Here is a 14,229-nt window from a genome sequence, read left to right as displayed (position 1 = left end):
GGAGGGCTATACAGCAGATACTTCCTGGTACCGAAAAAAGACGGGGGTCTCAGACCCATACTAGATCTAAGGCAACTGAACAAAGTGCTTGTGAAGCGACAGTTCAGGATGCTCACGACCAGACAAATCCTTGTGCAGATTCGCCAAGGAGATTGGTTTGTGTCAATAGATCTGAAAGACGCGTATTTTCAAATACAGATAGCGTCACGTCACAGGCGATATTTGAGATTCGCCTTCGAGGGCCAGGCATATCAGTACACAGTCCTGCCATTCGGTTTGTCCCTGGCACCCCGTACATTTACGAAGTGCATGGACGCGGCGCTCGCACCCCTCAGAATGAGAGGCATACGAGTGCTGAACTATTTGGACGATTGGCTGATTCTAGCGCAATCTCGCGCAGTGCTCATGGAACACACGACCATTTTACTCGATCACCTCGAGGATTTGGGTCTCAGTGTCAATTGGGCGAAGAGCTCTCTGTTACCCAGTCAGAAGATATCTTTCCTGGGCACAGAATTGGACTCGCTGTCCATGATAGCGCGACTATCACCACAGCGCGCGGTAGACATTCAGCGCACAGCGAACGCGTTTCGCTGCGGCGCGTCTGTCCCGCTCAAGAAATTTCAGAAGATGCTAGGTCTCATGGCCTCAGCATCATCAGTGCTCCAGCTGGGCCTGCTCCGCATGCGCCCGCTGCAGTTTTGGCTGAGAGCGCGAGTCCCACGTAGAGCGTGGGCATCCGGTTCGCTTCGCCTCAGAGTCAATCAGAAGTGCGTCACAGCTCTGAAACCTTGGAGAGCGAACGACTGGTACCAATTAGGTGTAAGCCTGGGGACTTCCTCGAGGGTGAAAGTGGTGTCCACGGACGCGTCCACCTCGGGATGGGGAGCGCTGCTCGAGGGCAGACCGTTCTTCGGCCAGTGGTCGGAACGGGAGAAGCTCCTGCACATAAACTGCCTCGAAATGCTGGCAGTAGACAACGCGCTGACGCGTTTTTGTCCCCAGATAAAAGGACGCCACGTCTTGGTCCGTTCGGACAACATGTCTGTGGTGTCCTACATAAATCGCCAGGGCGGCCTCAGGTCCAAGAACCTGTACAGGCTGGCAGAACGCCTCCTGGTATGGGCTCAGTGCAACCTGCGCTCGCTCAGAGCAGCGCACGTGCCAGGGCTCCTGAACATAGGACCGGACAGACTGTCCAGGAACAATGTTCCGGCAGGCGAGTGGTCCCTACACCCACAGACAGTCCAACTGCTGTGGAAGAAATTCGGCAGAGCGGAAGTAGACCTGTTTGCGTCTCAAGAAAACGCTCACTGTCAGGAATTTTTCTCAAAGAGCAGGAGCGCGCTGGCCCATGTGTGGCCCCGCCGCCCGCTGTATGCTTTTCCCCCCGTCTCTCTCCTGCCTCAGGTGATAGAACGGATCAGGGAAGAAGGATGCTCAGTACTGCTGGTGGCACCGTTCTGGAAAAACCAACCTTGGTTCCCAGTCGTGATGCAGTTAGCAAGTACTGCCCCGTGGCCAGTACCAGTGAGGAGAGACCTCCTCTCACAGGCCCACGGTTCGATCTGGCATCCTCACCCGGAACTGTGGTCCCTTCATGTCTGGGCCATCAACGGGTACATGTTGGACTCCCTGAAGGAGTATTAAACACGATCACGCAGGCTAGAGCTCCGTCTACGAGACGACTCTATTCCTCGAAATGGTCAGTGTTTTCGGGCTGGTGCACAGCCCGTGGTGTGTCACCCACAGACTGTGGTGTGGCGGAGGTGCTTTCCTTCCTACAAGAGCTGTTGGATGGGGGCAGGGCCCCCTCCACGCTCAAAGTTTATGTGGCGGCTATAGCAGCGTTCTCAGAAACAACGCTTGGTCAGTCAATAGGAAGGAACGATTTAGTCATCCGCTTCCTTAGAGGGGCTAAGAGACTGAATCCTCCCAGACCTCCCTCAGTCCCCGTATGGGACCTTTCTACGGTTCTGGAAGCCATGAAAGGTGCGCCATTTGAGCCTTTACAGTCAATCGATTTGAAACACCTGTCTTTCAAGACAGTGTTTTTGCTGGCTCTCGCTTCGGTGAAGCGCATAGGGGATCTGCACGAGCTCTCTGTGAGCGCGGCGTGCATGGAGTTTGGGCCTAATGACTCAAAAGTTATACTCAAACCTAAGCACGGTTATGTTCCGAAATCCCTCAACACACCGTTTAGGGCGCAGGTTATTTCCCTGTCAGCCCTACCGGTCCCTGATGAGGAAAGAGACGCGAGCCTCCTCTGCCCAGTCAGGGCATTACGAGCTTATGTGTCTCGCTCGTCTGGTTTCAGACAGACGGAGCAGCTCTTTGTTTCGTTTAGCGGACGTTCTAAGGGACTAGCCGTGTCGAAACAGAGCCTATCCAGATGGATAGTTGATGCTATAGCGCTGGCATACGCCTCCAAGGGCATGCAGTGCCCGTTGGGTGTCAGAGCGCACTCCACGAGAGGCATGGCCTCTTCGTGGGCCTGGTCAAGTGGGATTGCCTTGCAAGATATTTGTATGGCGGCAGGCTGGGCCTCCCCGTCTACATTTATAAGGTTTTATAACCTAGAGGTTCCCGCCCTGCAGGCCAGGCTGCTGTCGGTCTAAGTTTACCAGTATTATCTGACCTGATGCGTCAGCTCAGAATGCTGCGTCTACTGAGCACAGCTCAATGTTCGACAGTAAAAAAGTAGCAGCACGAGATGTGCCTGGGCAAACTGTGTAAGACCCACATTCCCCCATCAGTTCAGGCCGTACCCCGCCCTGTCTGTATGATGAAATTCGCGTCTCAGCGACGCTACCATATGTGGAAGAGTGCGGCTTCACCCCTCCCTCTTCCTGGACTCCCTGTGAGTTCCCTGAGTGATTGTGCACTATATGTACCCCGGGCTTTCGCCCTTGGGTCTTTGGTGTCAGATCTCAGCATGCACAGCGTTTTGCATTGGGTCCCCTAGCGTAAGATATCTTACGCAGTACGAGAGACCTCTCATAAGAGAACGTACTCGGTTACTAACGTAACCTCGGTTCTCTCTAGAAGAGGGAACGAGTACTGCGTATCTTGCCGTGCATGCACACGCTCTGGTTGCTTCGATGATGAAAAACCAGATAATAGCTGCCTGCGAGCGGTATTTATAGGCCTAGACCACGCCCATTTCGGCGGGACGTGACGCAGCGGGCGCGAAGTGCCCTGATTGGGTCTGGCGTCACGCCAGGCCTCGCTCGATAGGCTGCTGCAGTTGCCGCAGAGCAGCCAATAGGCGCGCGAGCTGTCTCGCCTATGTCTGCATGCTGCCGCAACGCGTTTTGCATTATTACAAAATTAAGGATAATTTTTGGCTTCAATATCTCGCGGAAAAAGGATTTTCCCCGAGCGTAAGATATCTTACGCAGTACTCGTTCCCTCTTCTAGAGAGAACCGAGGTTACGTTAGTAACCGAGTACGTTTTTATTGCTCTACTGTGGTTAACAAATAGCAGCTAACTGCTGATGCGGCTATTGTATGTAACGTTACCTTCGAGGTAAACACGGGGAATGGACTCTACGAATGCTAGCCACATCTTTCGACTTTGTTTTACACTAGCAGCTACAGTAGTGACGGTACAGGAGTCCATGCTCAGTGGCTAAAACTGTTTAAATGCAAGTATGAAAACAATATACCACTAAACATTATTAGCCAAACTCATGCAAAACATGCAGTTTGAAACTAGCTTTCAGTTAGTGGGGCTTCTGTAAGAATGTATCTGGCAATGGTGTATTTTTTCTTTTTTCTTTGGTTGTGATTACAATTTCACTAACAATAAGTACCGTCACATTTATTGAGCTATTGCAGTATTTTGTCTGTTTTTGTACCGCTTGGAAGTAGTAAAATACATTCCTGCAACCAATCAACGTGCCCCTCATTTGCATTATTATAATGACCGTCCACGACAGCCAAAACATCGCATCAGATCTCGCGAGACAATAATGCCTTTAGAAATAAGGGTCTGAGGGGCTCTGTGTTGATTTTTTTTCCACTTTTCTTTTTTAGAAGTGCCTAAAATACTATAATAGAGCATTTGGGTATCCAAGGTAACACAACATTATGACTCCTTTAAAACAAGAGCCAGAGAAAATACATTACATTGTATTGACATTTTAATATAGAATCAACACGGAAACAAAATATGTGTGAAATGAGATACTAGTAACACGTTTGCGGATATTCCGTATCATAACAAGCAAAGTGTCTCAACCGTCTCAACTGAAAAAAACGCAACGCTGACAAAACGCTCTCAAGCGCCCACAGCTAGGCGTTTGCAGCAGAGCGCCTAGCGTTTTCAGCTGGCTAAAAACGCTTTGGTGGACACGCGGCCTTAGAATGAAGGATGGGTGTGCGTAAGCCTCAAATCCTGTGGCCTAAATCATGCCAGAAAAAAGGGTGCACTGTTAGACCTTACCAGGTTTTTTTACAGTAAAATACTGGCAACACTGTTGCCAGCAATTTACTGTTAATTGTACAGTTCTTTACTGTAATCTACAGTTTGTTACTATAAAAATGCACTAAATCTCAAGTTAACTATAATTTCACTTGCAGAAACCGACTGCCTTAAATTGACCGACGGTCATTTAAATGTATTAACTAAAAATTATAATGCATAAATAACTTGAGCAAAGTATTACTGTGAACTTATTTCATTTGAAACCACAACAAAACTTTTGTAAATAAAAAGATTTCCACTGGACCAACAACTACACAGTCAGAGCCTGTTAAATAAAGCAACTACACGCAAATCATCAACGTTTCTAGATCTTCTCCTGGACTGAAGCACTGGCTCTACTCTTCTGCACAATGGTGACCCAAAAAAATAAATCTTACAGTAAACTATATGTATATATACCTGTTTTATAACTTACAGTTTATTACTGTTAAAATACATTTTGTGGGTGTGTCTTTTTATCTTATACTGTAGGGCTGGGCTATTTAAATCGCGATATTGTTATGCGCATCTCGTCAGTAAAGCCGGTTCCTTTATTAGTAGTAAATCGCCATCACCTGCTTTCAGATGGAGCGGCATTTACTACAAAGAGCCGTAGTTAACTGACAAGCTGAGCCATATCGCATTAATATCGCGGACGTATCGCCAGCGATAATTAATGCGATATGGCTCAGCTTGTCAGTTAACTACGGCTCTTTGTACACAGCAAAAACTCCAGTGGAAAATGACAATGATAAAGCATGTTGCAGTGGCTGCCACCAATCACAACTTATTAATGGCTCCCATCATGCATTGCGGTATGAATAAATTATGATCTGAATTGTCTATGTAATTAACTTTTCCTAATTGAATATTCTGCTCACCATTGTTGAGATGCATTGACTGAATCTTTACTTCTGTATGTGCCTAAAAGAAAGTTTTTTTTTTTTTTTTAAACAACTTTTAAGAAATCCTTTATATTATATTTAAAATTCTGGATATTTATGCACAATCACAGTTATGCTGTAACCAACAACATAAATCAAAAACAAAGATCAAATGATGACTGTCATAATATAACCAACGCCATCAGATCACTTTTTTTTTCTTTATTCATCTGGCAGTTATAACTCAGATACAGCAGCCAGACAAAATCTAAAGTTAATAATATAAGGGTCAAGAGTCCAACTAAAGCACACAATGATCACCATAACGGTGGCTTACAATTTGAGGTTTTCTCCTTCAGTTAGTCTGCTTGTTAACATCAGGTGTCTTCAATAATGATCAATCATCACTCAATTAATCACTTAATTATCTCATTAACTTCAACACTCTTGAGTGTGGACTCATATACACTCCCAGGAGTGTTAATTTAACACTGGACTTTTTGCTGTGTAAATTTGCTGTGGAATGAAAAAAATCAGACCTCTGTAGCAGCTGCAGGACAGTAAAAACTCTGACCAATCACTGCCATTCGGTGCGAATGTAAAGAACCAATCAGATGCCTTCATGTCTCGTGCCCGAGCCCCACTGCGCGCGCTGCCCTGCGTGCACTGACTCATCACATGTCACCGTTCCCGGAAATATTCAGCTCAAAGCACCTGCATATGCAGTCAGCGAAGGCAAACAAGGCAAAAACTACTTCCTCGGACCCTGCCCGCACTCTTGAACGACCTCCTCTGCTTCGCCCTCAACCCCGGACCTGTCCTCGAACCGACGATGCGGTACTTGTCTCCGGACTCGGAGTGTACGTTAGTCTTCATTAGAGTCAACAATGTTTTCATCATGGAAACTCTTACATGCAAAACACCGTATATGTTATGAATCTTACACGAAATTCACCTTCATCACAGTGTAACTGATGGTGATGGAAAAACGTGTATCAATGCAACCTGTTTTTAGTTTTGCCTTATAAATATAGCTCGTTACCGAATGAAACTTTACCAGTATCGATATGCTAGCTTGATAGTGAGTGAGTAGGCCTACTAAAATAAATCTTATTTATTTATATTCATAGTGATAAAGTTAGGTATTTTATTACATGTGATTCTGACATGATGTCACTGTATGTACTGCGCTCCTTCCTCTCCACTCGTCTCAGGTAATAAATGCGTCTTCCAGCTGAAGGCCTCATTATACTTCTGCGTCGGACCTACGCCGGAGCCTATACGCCGTAGGCAACGTGTTGGTTTTAATTTATACTTCTGTGTTGTTGTCCGCGTTGACGCGCACCTAGGGAGCGTGTGAAACCCCGAGGGAGGGGTTCTGGCAGACCAATCACAGCGCTTGTGTCCGCGTAGAATTGACGCGTTGTTACATTTTTGGAGAGGTGCACGTCAGGGTACGCCGTAGGGTACGCGCGCTACACACAGCCTACGACGTAGCTACGGCGGCAGTTCGACGCAGAAGCATAAAACAGGCTTGAGCCTGAGCGTTTGGCGTCGCGCGTTCATGTGTTTTGGTGGCGTGGCTTTGGAAGGAGCTCAGAAGGGAGGGGGTGGGAGTGAATGGAAATAATGAGCTGTGTTTATTGCAGATTAAAAGGTCTACAGTCTATTTTTATATTTTCTTTTTCAGAGTACTTACATTTTAATTATGTATTGGTATATAAAGACAGTTTAAACAAATTTGGAATGTTTTTTTTTTAGAAAAATCCTACCTACCCTGCCTTTAACTGACAAGCTGAGCTATATCGCATTAATTATCGCTGGCGATACGTCCGCGATATTAATGCGATATGGCTCAGCTTGTCAGTTAACTACGGCTCTTTGTAGTAAATGCCGCTCCATCTCATCTGAAAGCAGGTGATGGCGATTTACTACTAAGGAACCGGCTTTACTGACGAGATGAGCATAACAATATCACGATATATATCGCCCAGCCCTATGTGAAACTAATCTGCAATCTGTTGCGCATCCCAGGCCGGATAAGGAAACGCACCTATTGTTTGTGTGCACTGGGAGCTGATGGCAGAGAGCAGCGCTGGCTCGAGCTTGCCGTGGATTTAATCACTGTGCAGGATCGGTTACTCACCAAAGAACTCTGAAGGGACAGCCGGTAAGCTCTGAAGCTCTGCTGGTTTAAGAAACTAACTTTGTCATGCTTGCTAGTTGCTGTTGTGTGTGAATATAGCATATGACGCTCTGTAAATTGCACCATTGTTCTTAAGTGTATTTGAACTTATAGGTGTTTATTGACCGTAGTGTGTTAAATATGCCTACTCGTATATGTTTATGCTTTGTTTAACATTTATTTACATTTAATTTACTTAGTTTGCCTTATTTGTTTGGTTTAATTTGGTGCCTCACGATTTGGGCAGTTGTTTAAATAGCCTACTTCAAATGAAATACTGCTTAAAACCCGTTTGATATGAATAGGAAAAAAATCCTTAAGTGAAGTATAATTGAATATGGATTGTTTAATTATTAAATAAGCAATTCATTTATAAATATGGTTAAAAGCATAAGTTGTTTCATAGCCTTTACGGTTAAAATTCAGTAAATTAAACTACAAATCTGTTTTTGTAATTTATTGTCATTGAGCTGTATAATACCTACCAGCTTTAACTGAATGTGCAATATTTACCAACTCAGACCTATGTGAAAGAGTTCAAATTAAGTCATGTTAAACCTGCCAATTTATGCACTTTATTGGATTTGCTGGGGATTAGCATTGTATGTTTATTTGTTTAAAGGTTTTCAACTATGTGAATGCTATAATAAATAAATGGATGGAAATAATTCACAAAGCCAAATCATTGAGTGGAATCCAGTTTACATCTTCAAATAGTGAGAACCTATTTTCTTCAAGTGTGGTAAAGCACACAGTTAGAAAAAACACTTGACAATAACTGCATGTTTACAATAAACAAGCCGCTCCTGTAAGAAGCCCTGAATGTAAATGAATTTCTGCTGTGCTACACTAGAGCCTTTGGAGAAACGGAAATGAGTGAAAAAAGCACTGATATTCAATTAAAGCATAGTTAATACTTACCAGTTAGTTTGTCTTTCTCCAGAGTCGCACTGATGTCTGCTGTTTCACCAACACACTCTCGTCCTGCTGGAGAAAAAGTGAAAGGTGAAAGTGCATCTCCAGGACTATAGTATGGATCTACTTGAAATTTGCCATGACAAAGCAACAGCTCAAACATACCATCAGATTCTTTCTTAAGTGAAGATTCTTCAGCATTAGCAGCACTGGCACTCAGTGATTCTGTAACTTGTCCTGGAAAACCACGATAAATGAAGTGTAGTGGCAGAGAATTACTTTTCTCAGATAGAATATTTCAGACAGGTTTAATGTTAATGTGTCAGGCCACATAATATTCATACACATATGTAACAGGGACAGGAATAGCCTGATATATGATTAATTTCCCTGGTGATTTACCCTTACGTTTGTTTTGACTCAGCCGTGCACTGTCCCCTTTAAAGGGATAGTTCACTTTGAAATTAAATTTTGGTATGTTTTAGCTTACCTCAAAGGCATCCAAGATGTAGGTGTCTTTTTTTCCGCAGTAGTTTAAATTTTGATATTTTTAGGTCAAACCGTTCTTGTCTGTCAGTCATATCATGCAGGTCTATGGTCACTGTCTCAAAGAGCATGCACAGAGTCCAAATTAAAACAATTCCCCATCGTCCAAATGAAACAATTCCGCATCGTAAGTACACATTGATGGCCTAAGACACGAAACGAGCGGTTTGTGTGAGAAAACGAACAGTATTTATATCGTTTTTAGCTCTTATAACACAGCCACGTCCAAGTGATCTGAGGGCGCGCGCGCATCCTGCTGTGTGACGTGTACGCAGACTGGTGCATAGATATATACACTAGATGTCGCCTTAAAGACATTCATTCCTACGAAAAAAAAGACACCTACATCTTGGATGCCCTTGAGGTAAGCTAAAACATACCAAAATTTAATTTCAAAGTGAACTATCCATTTAAGAGCGTGTGCATGAGCAAATGAGTAACAGCGCCATCTACTGTTTTAGAAGAGGAAGCTCAACTGCATTTATCAGAAAATCGAGCAGAGAGATCTCATAAAGACCCAAGTGTCTCACAATCATAACAGACAGATATGCATTTGTATGCACTAGATTTGTTATTTGTTAAAGGTTACATGCAATTTATAGGATGGTTTGTATTTATTTGTGAAATATTATCTTGGCTCATTTATTTATATTTGTAAAACACAACGCATATGTGTTACTCCACTGCATTTCACTCAAACTGACCTTTGTACTTGCACAATGCTTTCTGTTTGTTTGCGAGTCGAGTTTTCCTTTGCAAAGCAGATCGAGTTTGTTGGCAAAATGCTGGATATGTTTGTTTAATTATGGCACAATATTAACTCCATAAACCTTTATTTAATTTTGAGATTATCAATGTGATAACACCTTGTAAAACTCTTACTACTTTGTTTGCTGCACTCATTGTAGTCAATTTGACAGTTTTGTTATACTGTTTTATAAAACGGTTAGTTCCAACCCTTGATTCTGATTGGTCAATAGCTGTGCTTTATTCACGATAGAACACGGCTAACGACCGTTTCACCCAACGGTTCTATTTATCACTGCGCCCTTAACAAAGAATGAGACAAAGTTTGAGAACGGTTTGTTGTTTTTATTTGAGCTTTCATGCATATTACACATTGGAACGTTGTTGTTCACGGTCAGGGACTATTTTTTTCTAGCGGAAGGAATGCTTTTATTGATTTAACTTCATGAAAGTTGCACTAATACATTTTTTTTTTACTTTAATATTGTGTGGTAACCGTTTTATAAAAGCAATAAGGTACTCGAGGCAAGTACTGTATCGTGAATAAGTAACGGCTGAAGGGGTTGCAGGCACTCCGCTTCGAGTCGTGCCTAACAACGCCCTTCTGCCGTTACTTATTCACGATACAGCACAGCCTCTCGTACCTTATTGCTTACATATGCCAGTTTCTCTTATTAATTGGAATGGTTTCCTAAAACTGATTTTCTCCCTGAACAAAGAATACATTAATTCTGCGTCTCAGTCTGGAACAAAAGAATCCTTTTTCTTTAGATGTTTTGGCTGCGTCTTATTCCCTGACATAACGTTGAACGGCCACACATAAATAATGATTTATTCAGATATTGTTCAGAATTTGGCTTTATAATGCATATGATATAATGTTTAATGATTGAATAAATGATTTTAAGGGCTGTTTTCACAACTACAGCTTATGATACTTTTTTTGCTTTTTGTTCATTTACACAACAATGCATTTTGGGAGACTGAAAACGCAAACTTATAAAAACGGGTTTCAAAGTGCAAGTTTTTGAAAATGACACCATGATCGTCTTCATGTAGGCTACACTACAAACAAACACTGATGAAAGTAAAAATGAAAGTATCTAAAGTAATTTCAGAATGTCTCCTATCATTGTGAATGATCAGAATACATCTACTAGCTTACCAATTCAGGGTAATATTTAGCTAAATAATTTGGATGGTTTACATTGCTAAATCACCAATATGCATAATAAATATTTTTAGAACTGGACAAATTTGCTTTGACCTAACAATCTTTTATGCTAAAATTTTACTTTGACAAGCCAAAAACAATGTTTTATTTTTGTTTGGGCCTTTTTGTGCTTTAGTTTACAGGACAGTAGAGATTGACAAGAAATCTGGGGGGCGGAGAGAGAGGGGAATGGGATCAGCAAAACATTTCACAGTCGGGCAGAAATTATGTGCAGTTCCAAAATATATGGTCACATGACAATAAAAGTGTATGGTTGCCAGGCTCATCTTACCATACTTTGCCCTAATTGGTTCTTTGATGCTCTTGTGAGACACAAAACAATCATATTCATCTCTTTCCTCCTCCTTGATCTCCACACTCTTCCTCAGCTGATAGGATCCATCATGGTTTGGTCTGATTCCTGTGGATTCAATCTGATCTTCAGGCAGAGATGTGCGATATTTCCTAATGATCATTATCACGTCTTTGGGGTAGAAGCCGGTGGCCAGACAGGTCAGTTTCAGCTTGGTTTCATCAGTGGATTTCTTTGAAAACACATGAACCTTTGGAGGAGCTGAAACACAGAAATCAGTTTATCAATTCTATTCATCATCTGTGGATGATCAACAAATACAAACACATTTACTCACAGCCGTTTCTGAACTCCTCGTCTCCATATTCTCTGAATTTGTTGAGCCAGTCCACACACTCTTTCTCCAGGTAGCCTTTGGTGTATTGGTTTAGGATCGGCACATTGTCCCACTTTCTCTTGGTTGGTAGAGCTGCGTCAACTGGGGCGACCCATTGAGACTCTCTATCATCAAAAGACAGAAAGTCCTCTCCATCATAGCCGTACTCAGAAACACATTTGGAAAACATCACTTCATCTCCCTGCTGCTCAACTTCACAACCGTGTCTCCACTGAAGAACATGAAGATCTGAAACATGAAGAATCAAAATGTTTGTAAGATGATAACAATAATAAAACTAGATTGTAAAAGCAGGTTAAACAGCATGAATGTTCCTCACCTGATTCATTGTGTCTCATGCGGTCCATCAGAATCTTGACATTCACGTTAAACCACTGTTCTTTGCTCTTTCTGGACTGAGTGCCTTTTTCCCAGTAATCTTCCTGCATGTTCTCTTTCATCCAGGGCTGTGTGGGAATCTTTCTCTTTTCTTTACTATTGTAATAGTCGATCTGTCTGTCGTCTAGCAGACCCATAGCACTGAATTCATAGATGCCCGGCCGATCCACAGGTTTGGACAAACCCGTGTAAATGTAATACAGCGAGTGTCTCTCTGCAATGAAGAGCAATAACTTAATGGAGGAAATTACTGTTCACTTCAGTGTAAATGTGATAAATGTGCTGCGCATCATGTGGGTAAAGCTCAAACACTAGCCTATCTCCAAACATTTCAGCTACAGATACAACCAAATAAAATTAATCTTATAATCTATTACGATAATATAAGCCAGAAATGTGATTTTCAGAGGTAAACCAGTTTAAACTTTAGTTTGCTGCTAAAACATAATCTCGTTAAATATATAATAACCTAATATCAATGATAATAACGGTGTTGACAAACAGTCAAGTTATAGGTGATAGTTTTTTTAGTTGTCAAAAACTCGCATATTTAATTATATGAGTATAGGCTACTTTTTTATTTCATATTCGATGCTAGCCTGAATGAATCTGTAATCAAATTGTATTTCTGTCTTTTTCAAATACGATTTAAATCACGACGCGTCCTCGTTACTTTCACTTTCGTTCTCTGATAAACGCAGAAACTTTTAGTCTTTTAACGTTACCTGCTTGAATTGAAGGCAAAGTCCCGCAAAGAAGAAAAACACAAAGCAGAGCAAAGATCTTCGCCGAGACACTCGCGATCATGATGATTGAAATGCCGTTCACGGGTTTTTTTTATATATATAATATATCGTTGGATACAAACACTAGTGTCAACAACAGAAAACTGCAGAAAATAGAAAAAAGAAAATAGCGGATGTTTTAACCAATAAGAAAACAGAACGATGGACATCATCCGTATATGGGCAGAATAAGCAATAGCCTACATAGCCTAATTCTTCCACAAAAATTATTGCTATTTAGACGTTGATTTTAGAGAATTGGTTTTAGTTCATGTTGGATTTACTTTAATAGTTAAAACTTGGTATTTCAAAGATACAAAGCTCAATGGCATAAAAAAAAAAAAAAAAAAAAATTGTTTTTCAGGCTGGACCAGCCAATGCGCACATGTAGTCATCGCGCTCAGAACACTGTTTCTATGGCAACCGGAGCTTTTAACGGCAGCTGCAGTGACGCGATTTGCTCTTTTATTTAGAAGGCAGGACTTTTTCCGAAATATTGGCGTTGCACTTTCTCCCATTCATCAGTAATATTAGTGTACCATCCATGTTTGTATCTTTGGTCTTTGGCGTCCTGACCTGTGTAAGATTTAACAACAGAATAACGATCATTGGAATCCCTTTTAGCTAATTAGACAAAAGTGGTAGAGCACAGAGTGGTTTTATTACTCTTAAAACGACAAAAATATCCCAGACGGCAACATAGTGTCGGCCCAGATCTGGACCGTGTGGAATCCATAGCTGCGTTTCCACTGTCGGGCCAGTGCGAGCCAGGGCTTTGAACTGGCCGTGCCGGGCTAAAAGCCCCGGGCATGTAGCACCGAGCCCAAAACACACTGCATTTCCACTGTCGGGCCAGAAGCTCCACAGCGCTTGACCCCTGATCAACCATCTCTTGACTTTTACTTGCCATAACAAATGTGTTTTATAAACTCACAGTTACAGCAGCCAGAGAGAAACTTATAGAAAAAAGTCAAAGAGCCCATCTAAAGCAAACACTGATCTCCATCATGGTAACTACAAACTTTATTATATTCAATACAACATCAACAACTAAATATCTGTTAATTCTCAACAATAACTTATGTACATACTTATGTACATGTATGAAAGAAATAATGTTAAACTGGTTTTTAAACTTTTTTTTACACACTGTGTGTGTCTGGAAGTCAGTTGTAGCCTAGTTCTTGTGTTTCTCTTTTTTCTGTTCTTGTTTCTCTGTCCTTCAGTGATTCTGCTTATCAGGTGTTCATCAGTGTCTCAATTCGCTCACTTCTTTTCATTCACTCTCTCAAGTGGACTATATTAGTGAACTAATGTAGGGATTAGTGAATGAGGGTATAGGGTGTGATTGGGTTCATCGATCCGTGTGTTCGCCAGTGATTTGTGCCTTGATATATA

General features: G+C 42.1%; 1 protein-coding gene across 18 annotated transcripts in view; it reads right to left on the bottom strand.

The window, feature by feature from the left end:
- Nucleotides 1–12,951, bottom strand: part of LOC311291627 (uncharacterized protein) — a 106,542-nt gene extending 93,591 nt beyond the window's left edge. For 15 of the 18 annotated variants that reach the window (XR_014627584.1, XR_014627585.1, XM_084410766.1 and 12 more), the window contains exons 1-6: nt 12,772–12,951; nt 11,988–12,260; nt 11,609–11,896; nt 11,251–11,532; nt 8,618–8,689; nt 8,459–8,524 (exon numbers count right to left, since the gene is read on the bottom strand). Coding sequence is in view for 16 of the 18 variants with exons in the window: in XM_084410766.1 (XP_084266892.1) it covers nt 8,459–8,524; nt 8,618–8,689; nt 11,251–11,532; nt 11,609–11,896; nt 11,988–12,260; nt 12,772–12,853 (1,063 nt within the window). In the remaining 2 variants the exon portion in view is untranslated. The remainder of the gene's footprint in view (nt 1–8,458; nt 8,525–8,617; nt 8,690–11,250; nt 11,533–11,608; nt 11,897–11,987; nt 12,261–12,771) is intronic. The other 3 variants (XM_084410775.1, XM_084410771.1, XM_084410774.1) reach the window with 1 other exon arrangement.
- Nucleotides 12,952–14,229: the final 1,278 nt, after the last annotated feature.

This window comes from Rutilus rutilus (genome assembly GCF_951802725.1).
Source record: "Rutilus rutilus genome assembly, chromosome: 1".
NCBI lineage: Eukaryota > Metazoa > Chordata > Actinopteri > Cypriniformes > Leuciscidae > Rutilus > Rutilus rutilus.
The sequence above is the reverse complement of the archived record's forward strand: the minus strand, read 5'-3'. Positions and strand labels throughout refer to the sequence as shown.